Raw genomic sequence first — 9,904 nt, 5'->3', positions numbered from 1 at the left:
GGAGAGAAACCTGCGAACAGGAAACTACTTTTTGATATTTGCTAAAAGTAGTTTTGGCCAAAACTACTTTAAGCAAAAGAGAGGGAAGAAGACATGGGGCAAAGGTCATCTAGACAAGCCAAATAAATCAGCAATCATTTTTTTGGACTCTGGGAGGAAGCCGGAGAGAACCGGAGAAACTGCAAACCCCATGAAGACAGAAGATCCCAGGCAGGAATTCAGACCCAGGCAAACGGTTTAGTCAAGGAAAAGAAAAGAAATGTTTGAATCACACCTGAGCACAATTTAGAGGCCAATTAACTAAACAGTCTTAATTTCAGACTGTGGCAGGAAGCCGGAGCACCCGGAGAGAAACCTGCAAACAGGAAACCTGTCAAATCTTTTTACCTTTAAATCCCATAATTTGATTTAACTGAACACATCAGGACACATGTTCAGTCCCAGTCAGATTTCTCCAGCCTCGAAATGGTCAATAAGGATTTGTTCTGGGATTCTTTCATCTTCCGAATTTGTTAGTTTTAGCTCCTCTCCAAAAGTTCCTTGATCAAGAGGAGGGGCTGGAGAAACCGTAACGTCAGGTGTGACTTCATTTCTTACCTTTTCCCACAGACATCCGTTGGTTGTTCCTTGAACATGAAACGCTTTTCCAAAAGCAGTTGCTCCCATCATCCTGCGAGACCTGGGACACACTTTTGTCCGCTATCGTCGCCATACCCGACGCCGCCATGCATGAAAGGTCCCGATGAAGCGGGAGCGTGGAGGGAAAAGGCGCCTCCTTCTGGCACCGAGAAGAGCATTACAAATGCTCCTTCGGGCCGTGCTCCATCGGGCCTTTACTTTGGCCTTCCATCTGCTCAGCAAGGTGTTTCTGGGGTCCCTCAGCTGCAGGTCAGTGGGTAAATCAGCCCAGAAGTTGTAGGGGACGTCAAACTGCTGCCGCAGCTTTGGGAACCTTTCAAAGATCAAGTTGATGATAAAAATCTTGATCCCTACAGAAACACCTATGACAAAACCCAGCAGCTGGAATGGTAACATGCATGAGAAGATAAACCCCAGCCAAAGTCCCACGTAGAGCCTAACAGTGAGCTCTGGCCGGGCCCACATGCAGAGGTTTTTTATCTTCTCAAGCATGTCGGCCATGTTTCCAAAAAGCTTCTGGGTTTTCTGAGCAGTTTTGACAACCCAGTGGAACATCTGAACCATATTTAGGTTCTCTTGTAGATGTTCCACTGGCTCACCCATGTCGGGTATGATGCTCCACTCGATCCTCCAGCCTTTGGAAATTAGATAATTAAAAGAAAGCTGGAGAATCATGAAGAGCACGACGAAGGAAAAGGTCCAGCCATGCCACACTGTGCACATGTAGATGAAGAAAAAACAGGCAGTCATGTGCACAGAGCGCCAGCTGGACAAAGCAGACAGGTTTCTAAAAAAGTGTTCCACAGGTGTCATGTCTTTCTCAAAGCGTCTCATGTTGTGGGTCATCTTAATGGGGTTTAATCCTTCCTCGCTCTCCTCATTCGCTCCCTGGTGGAAATGGAAATGATCCAAAAAGGCTCTGAAACGATCACTGATCTTCATGTTGGCTTCTGGTCTCTGAAAACTGTTTGGGCTCAATGTTGGAGCGCAACACATTAAATCTTTAGAACTTCTTTGATCTATTGTGATGTACATGATGTCATCTATGACCTCATCAGTGAGCTCACTGGACTTCTGGGGCAAGGTCTTGCTTCTGATTGTTGCTATGGAAACGATCAGAACAGTTCTGAATGAGTCAAGCTGAAATAATGACTAAATACTTAAATATGAAGTAATATTTTTTATTTAACATGAAGACATTAACAGTAGATTTCTACATGATTGAATTTTTGCGTTTGTGGTTTTCCGTACCTGCAGTGGTATAAGTGGTTGTGTATTCCAACCCTGACTGGTTTCGATGGAGCGTGGCGGCGTGGCGAAGTGACCTGTAACGCCATTGCCATATGTTTGGCTCTAGATTCCACATGTTTCGACTGAGCTGCACCAAACTTGGCAAGAGTGATCCTGATTGGACGCCTGGTGATCCTATATCGTCATAGTCTGACGTCTAAGCCCCGCCCCATCAGAACAGGAAGTGCCTTTTTTTTCTTGGAAAGCGTTATCTCTGGCTCTCTTGACCTAATCAAGATGATTTTGTGTTGGATGACAGATAACAATTGGGCTCACTTGCTTTAAAGTGCTAAGAGTTTTCAATGGAGGGCGTGGCCATGGCGACGCAGCGAAGTGACAGGTCACGCCGCTGCCATATGTTTGGCTCTAAATTCCACAGTTTCAAGCTGAGTTGCACCAAACTTACTGGGATGGATCCTTATCCAGCCCCAGACGGGAATCCATAAGAATCCTTGGTGGGCGTGGCCTAATTTATCTACAGCGCCCCCTAGAAGTTTTTAAAAAATCAGCCCCAAGTCATGCTTCAACCCAGACTCATGAAACTTGGTACACATGTGTATCTGGTCAGGACCTACAAAAAACGTCACCATGGTCCAAACTCAACAGGAAGACGGCCATTTTGGATCAAAGCCGCCATTTCCTCTTTTTTATAAACGTCGCATCTGATCGAACTCGTTATCAGCTTTTGAGATACGGACTTCAGAATCACTCAGCATAACCTTGAGGCACTGAAGGTCAAACAGTTATCACAGGATTTTTCATGTGGGCGTGGCTTAGTGTCAAAGTCTGACTCTTTGCCATAAAACATCAAGGTGCAATAACTTCCACATACAAAGTCAGAGCTGCATCAGACTTTCTATGTCTCATTATAGACCAGCCCTCATCACATTCACATGGTTACCTGATGACATAACCTGCGCCCCTCCCACTTCCAACAGGAAGTCACTATCTGGTCTATCAGACCCTACAGGAAGTTCTTGCTAATCTTTCACTACTAAACAGGAAGTGACAATAACTCATCTCCCGGATGTCAGATATCAGCCATCACATTTTTACCCAACATGTGCTCCTTTACCCAATAACAACACTTCTGATAAGCAACTATCGACGCACAGTCGACAATAAACGTTTTGATTCATATTCAATTGCCCTGATTAAATGATTTTTTCCTGTGCCAGCACCACCTGTAATAAAAATGTGCAGTTATTAAGGATTTATTCCATTAAGCTTGGCTAAACAATACTGCCTGATTTAATAAAAAACAAAAAAAACAGAGAACTGTTTTTCATCCAAAGATCTAATCAATGCAAGGCTTTCAATTTTTCTAATTTATTTTTCTCAAATAATGAAACGTCTTTACACTGCAGACTTAAATCAGGTATTTGTTCCTGATCACTGTTTTCTATTTGTCTTCCTTTTTGTAATACCACACACTCCAAGCGTTCCAGTTCAACCTCAGAACACCATTCAGCCCATCGTCTTCCAGCATTACATCACCAGTAACATTGTCCACAGATTCCAACTCAAACTCACTCCTACTTAAATCTACAACAGACTTTACTGAAGGTTTTGTTCCATCAACAAATCCAAACAAACCAGTTCTGTAAAACTCACCAAAGGTTGCACAACTTGAAGGCTTAAGTTCACTATCAAAGCGATAAGGTAGAAATAACTGCATTATGCTTTGGTAAAACTTTTCTGGCTCTTTTATTTCAGAGAAACGCGCATATCGAACAGCTGCTGGTTTTGTCCAAATTCTTTTGCAATAAACCCAAAGTCATTATTCAACTTTATTGCATTTCTACATTTCTCATTTTTTGTCAAAACGCTATAATCTGAAGCAAACTTAACCAGGTACCTATTATTAAACATATTATCATTCGGCCTATTCTTATAGCGGTCAACTATCTCAGTCATCCACATGTCTTTTGGGGTAAGATCCTGTGATCTAGCTTTTGTCTCAAAACAGAAATGGGAAATCTCATTTTCACAATATTATCACCAGTTGGAATAAAAATAACACTCCGAGAACACTCCTTTAAATGCATGTTGGTGAGTCTATACACTGCTTCCTGAGCACAAACATCACGGTTATGCAAATAGAATCTACCAAATCTCTTTAAAGCTTCTTTAGCACAAACATTTCCTTCTTTGGCTGCTTCTCTTTCTGTCCATTTCCTAGAAGAAAACCAATTTCACGTTAAATTTTTGACATGTAAGATACAATATAAACACAACATGCATATGCATCAACACAATATTGGATATCAATATTTGCATTCCAAGCTTTTAACAGCGGTCTACTATATGGATTAATCCAGATTTCTTTAATTTGCCTTTTCAACACCATTCCTACTAAATCGTTTATATGCTGATTCAAATACATCTTGATTCATGCACAAGCCTTCAAACATTTCTTCCACGGTGCTATATGGACAGTTCTCACCCTAACCCTCCTTGTTTTGGGGTCAATATTGTTTCACCATTTTATTAATGTGGGTTGCCAGTTTGGATCAGGCTTCCTATCAAGCTATAAGAATGATAGAAAACATGCTAACAAAAAGCCTCAGACCTGCAGCTCACAGGCGGTTCTAGACACAGGCTAACAGAAGTGGCTCTTTGGCTCAAATATATATTAAATTATGAAATATTGCCCTGTTTTTTGTTTCATTCTTTTTTTAATTGTCCTGAGGGCAACAATTTATTCACATATATGTACATTTATTATTATTGATACTTTAATTAAAAATGAGTTATACAAGTTTATGTCAGGGAGCAGGGGGGGCGATGACATGTTCGCATACACCTTGGAAAGTATGTATGTAGTTGCGCCCCCTGCTGGCAGTTCCTCTAAAGGTCGGACCTCTTAATGCGCATGCTCTGCTCACTGTCAGATCATTATTTAGTTTGCAAAATAAATGTACTTATCAAGGTTTTTCAGAATTGTTTTTACACAGACTTTAAAAATGTTGCAGTCCACTGTACCGCAGATAAAATAAATAAATAAATTCATTTAGCGTCTGTTAAAAACATGTGAAAGCGGTTGAGTTAGTCTTCTCAATCACTCTTCGTGCCCAACTGGTTTTTCTTCGCTTGTCTCTTTGAGCTCGCGGTTCACCATCCACTTCCTGTATTTGGACGTGGTCTTCTTGTAGCCGAACCTGGCGATGTCCACCATGAACACCCAGGCCAGCAGATACATGACCACGCCGCCAAGCTTCATTATCAGCAAAGTCCTGGGCAAAGTGAGCTCGCAATAAAACATGACGGTCCCCAGGCCGACGCGCACCATGGCGAACAGCAGGATGAAGAGCAGGTCCACGGCGTCGCCCAGCAGGCTGTCGTAGAGTCCCAGCTGGCGGAGGAACCAGCGGCTCTGCAGCAGCGGGTTGGTGATCTCGCTGCCGAAGATCACCCCGCAGGTCTCACAGCCCGACACGCCCATCAGCAGCGCCAGGAGGATGCCCACGATGCTGGCGGGCATCCTCCGGTAGCACACGCACCAACCCAGGTCAAAGAAGAAGTAGCCGAGGCAGACTGCCAGGGTAAATATCTGGAGGTCAGTGTTTTCTGTACCTGCAGAGAAGATAAAAAAATTTAATCTTAATCCTATAAGAATGTAACTATTGGACCAATAACATCCATCCATCCATCCATTTTCTGTTCACCCTTGTCCCTAATGGGGTCGGGAGGGTTGCTGGTGCCCATCTCCAGCTAACGTTCCGGGCGAGAGGCGGGGTACACCCTGGACAGGTCGCCAGTCTGTCGCAGGGCAACCCAGAGACATACAGGACAAACAACCATGCACACACACACTCACACCTAGGGAGAATTTAGAGAAACCAATTGACCTGACAGTCATGTTTTTGGACTATGGGAGGAAGCCGGAGTACCCGGAGAGAACCCACGCATGCACAGGGAGAACATGCAAACTCCATGCAGAAAGACCCCGGCCGGGAATCGAACCCAGGACCTTCTTGCTGCAAGGCAACAGTGCTACCAACTGCGCCACTGTGCAGCCCTAGCAGGACCAATAACATCCGTCTTCAATTCATTTTTTGAGATCTACAGGTTTAGTGTGATACTTTTAACCCCTTATTCTTTGCAAAGCTAAACCCACCAAACCTGTTTTTGTGTCCATGCTCAGCATGTCTTCAGATTCAACAGCAGCAGAATGGTTTCTGGTCTTTTTTCAACTTCTGGGAATCAGACTTCCTAAATGATCTCAGTCATTCTTAATAAAAACCACTTAATATTTGGTTTAAACATAGAGAACCATCGTAAATTGGCTTTGGATTTATTGTTCTGAGTAACAATGCGCCATGATTGCCTTCGAACTGAACCATCGCATCACAGTTTCTGTGTTTTGCTGCTGACCTGCATGTGTGAAGGGCCAGGGACCGTCAACAAACACAACGTATGCCGTCAGCAGCACCATGATGACGCCATGGGTCAAGGTGACCAAGCGGCAGTTCCACTCGGGTCCTCGGTGAGAGAAGGTGGAGCAGAACAACAGGTAGAGGCACAGCCAGCCAATCAGGCTGCAGATCACCTCCAATGCAGGCATGTTGTATATTAGTGCTAACTTTTTCAGTGTTAAAATAAATTCAGAATATATTTTTAACATGAAAAAATTTCAGTGTCATTATTTGTACATGGTTGCAATTTTCAAGTATTAAAAAAATTCACATTCCTATTTCAAAGTGATCAAATTTTCAATATACATATTTTTCACAGTTTAAATTTTCAGTGTTAAAAAAATTGAGCATATAAAAAAATTCAACTTTTCAAAATTCAAATGCAATATTTTCAGTGTCCTCCAATTCAACTTGCTCAAATTCGCTGTCTCAAATTCAGCGTCTAAAAATTCGCTGTAAAAGTGGCGACGTTACTTCAGGTCACAGACATTAGCAATGGATGTCAGATTCCAGGACCCAGCTAATCACGTGACACAACCGTCATATTGAAGAAATACCAGCGTCACCCAGGCTGGCGACCATGGAGGCGTAATGCTTTCATATTTCTGTAGTATGTTTTATTTTGCGCATGAAGTTTGATACATTATCTTAAAGCTTGATTTAAAACACGGTTTTGGGCCGTTGTTAATCTTACACCATGTAGTGCTAGCATATTACCTCTAGCTACCTACTAGCCCCCCCAGCCCCTCCCTGCTGCCCCTCACCCAATTTACCCCGTTTTATTTTAAAAAGAAATACCACTTGCACCAAGTCTAGAATCTTGAAAGAGAACTGATGGGTGGCGACTTTCTGGGTTGTTTGATGTTGTCTTAGGTGAGACTGAGACAGGCAGTTTTAGTAAAGTGTAATTTTTCAGGAGATGCTACCGCTAATGTACTAAGCTACATAAATAATTTAGTAAAGACATAAACTTGTATAACTCATTTTTAATTAAAGTATCAATAATAATAAATGTACATATATGTGAATAAATTGTTGCCCTCAGGACAATTAAAAAAAGAATGAAACAAAAAACAGGGCAATATTTCATAATTTAATATATATTTGAGCCAAAGAGCCACTTCTGTTAGCCTGTGTCTAGAACCGCCTGTGAGCTGCAGGTCTGAGGCTTTTTGTTAGCATGTTTTCTATCATTCTTATAGCTTGATAGGAAGCCTGATCCAAACTGGCAACCCACATTAATAAAATGGTGAAACAATATTGACCCCAAAACAAGGAGGGTTAGGGTGAGAACTGTCCATATAGCACCGTGGAAGAAATGTTTGAAGGCTTGTGCATGAATCAAGATGTATTTGAATCAGCATATAAACGATTTAGTAGGAATGGTGTTGAAAAGGCAAATTAAAGAAATCTGGATTAATCCATATAGTAGACCGCTGTTAAAAGCTTGGAATGCAAATATTGATATCCAATATTGTGTTGATGCATATGCATGTTGTGTTTATATTGTATCTTACATGTCAAAAATTTAACGTGAAATTGGTTTTCTTCTAGGAAATGGACAGAAAGAGAAGCAGCCAAAGAAGGAAATGTTTGTGCTAAAGAAGCTTTAAAGAGATTTGGTAGAGTCTATTTGCATAACCGTGATGTTTGTGCTCAGGAAGCAGTGTATAGACTCACCAACATGCATTTAAAGGAGTGTTCTCGGAGCGTTATTTTTATTCCAACTGGTGATAATATTGTGAAAATGAGATTTCCCATTTCTGTTTTGAGACAAAAGCTAGATCACAGGATCTTACCCCAAAAGACATGTGGATGACTGAGATAGTTGACCGCTATAAGAATAGGCCGAATGATAATATGTTTAATAATAGGTACCTGGTTAAGTTTGCTTCAGATTATAGCGTTTTGACAAAAAATGAGAAATGTAGAAATGCAATAAAGTTGAATAATGACTTTGGGTTTATTGCAAAAGAATTTGGACAAAACCAGCAGCTGTTCGATATGCGCGTTTCTCTGAAATAAAAGAGCCAGAAAAGTTTTACCAAAGCATAATGCAGTTATTTCTACCTTATCGCTTTGATAGTGAACTTAAGCCTTCAAGTTGTGCAACCTTTGGTGAGTTTTACAGAACTGGTTTGTTTGGATTTGTTGATGGAACAAAACCTTCAGTAAAGTCTGTTGTAGATTTAAGTAGGAGTGAGTTTGAGTTGGAATCTGTGGACAATGTTACTGGTGATGTAATGCTGGAAGACGATGGGCTGAATGGTGTTCTGAGGTTGAACTGGAACGCTTGGAGTGTGTGGTATTACAAAAAGGAAGACAAATAGAAAACAGTGATCAGGAACAAATACCTGATTTAAGTCTGCAGTGTAAAGACGTTTCATTATTTGAGAAAAATAAATTAGAAAAATTGAAAGCCTTGCATTGATTAGATCTTTGGATGAAAAACAGTTCTCTGTTTTTTTTGTTTTTTATTAAATCAGGCAGTATTGTTTAGCCAAGCTTAATGGAATAAATCCTTAATAACTGCACATTTTTATTACAGGTGGTGCTGGCACAGGAAAAAATCATTTAATCAGGGCAATTGAATATGAATCAAAACGTTTATTGTCGACTGTGCGTCGATAGTTGCTTATCAGAAGTGTTGTTATTGGGTAAAGGAGCACATGTTGGGTAAAAATGTGATGGCTGATATCTGACATCCGGGAGATGAGTTATTGTCACTTCCTGTTTAGTAGTGAAAGATTAGCAAGAACTTCCTGTAGGGTCTGATAGACCAGATAGTGACTTCCTGTTGGAAGTGGGAGGGGCGCAGGTTATGTCATCAGGTAACCATGTGAATGTGATGAGGGCTGGTCTATAATGAGACATAGAAAGTCTGATGCAGCTCTGACTTTGTATGTGGAAGTTATTGCACCTTGATGTTTCATGGCAAATAGTCAGACTTTGACACTAAGCCACGCCCACATGAAAAATCCTGTGATAACTGTTTGACCTTCAGTGCCTCAAGGTTATGCTGAGTGATTCTGAAGTCCGTATCTCAAAAGCTGATAACGAGTTCGATCAGATGCGACGTTTATAAAAAAGAGGAAATGGCGGCTTTGATCCAAAATGGCCGTCTTCCTGTTGAGTTTGGACCATGGTGACGTTTTTTGTAGGTCCTGACCAGATACACATGTGTACCAAGTTTCATGAGTCTGGGTTGAAGCATGACTTGGGGCTGATTTTTTAAAAACTTCTAGGGGGCGCTGTAGATAAATTAGGCCACGCCCACCAAGGATTCTTATGAATTCCTGTCTGGGGCTGGATAAGGATCCATCCCAGTAAGTTTGGTGCAACTCAGCTTGAAACTGTGGAATTTAGAGCCAAACATATGGCAGCGGCGTGACCTGTCACTTCGCTGCGTCGCCATGGCCACGCCCTCCATTGAAAACTCTTAGCACTTTAAAGCAAGTGAGCCCAATTGTTATCTGTCATCCAACACAAAATCATCTTGATTAGGTCAAGAGAGCCAGAGATAACGCTTTCCAAGAAAAAAAAGGCACTTCCTGTTC

The 9,904-nt window shown here is 41.6% G+C and overlaps 1 protein-coding gene across 1 annotated transcript; it reads right to left on the bottom strand.

The window, feature by feature from the left end:
• Positions 1–4,594: 4,594 nt before the first annotated feature.
• Positions 4,595–6,496, bottom strand: LOC114148393 (transmembrane protein 136-like). Its single transcript, XM_028023633.1, has 2 exons — positions 6,307–6,496; positions 4,595–5,505 (listed from the first exon to the last, which is right to left on the bottom strand). Exons 1-2 carry the CDS (start codon positions 6,494–6,496, stop codon positions 4,991–4,993), a joined length of 705 nt encoding a protein of 234 aa, XP_027879434.1. The 3' UTR covers positions 4,595–4,990.
• Between the last annotated feature and the right edge of the window lie 3,408 nt (positions 6,497–9,904).

This window comes from Xiphophorus couchianus, chromosome 7 (assembly GCF_001444195.1).
Source record: "Xiphophorus couchianus chromosome 7, X_couchianus-1.0, whole genome shotgun sequence".
Taxonomy (NCBI): Eukaryota; Metazoa; Chordata; class Actinopteri; order Cyprinodontiformes; family Poeciliidae; genus Xiphophorus; species Xiphophorus couchianus.
The sequence above is the reverse complement of the archived record's forward strand: the minus strand, read 5'-3'. Positions and strand labels throughout refer to the sequence as shown.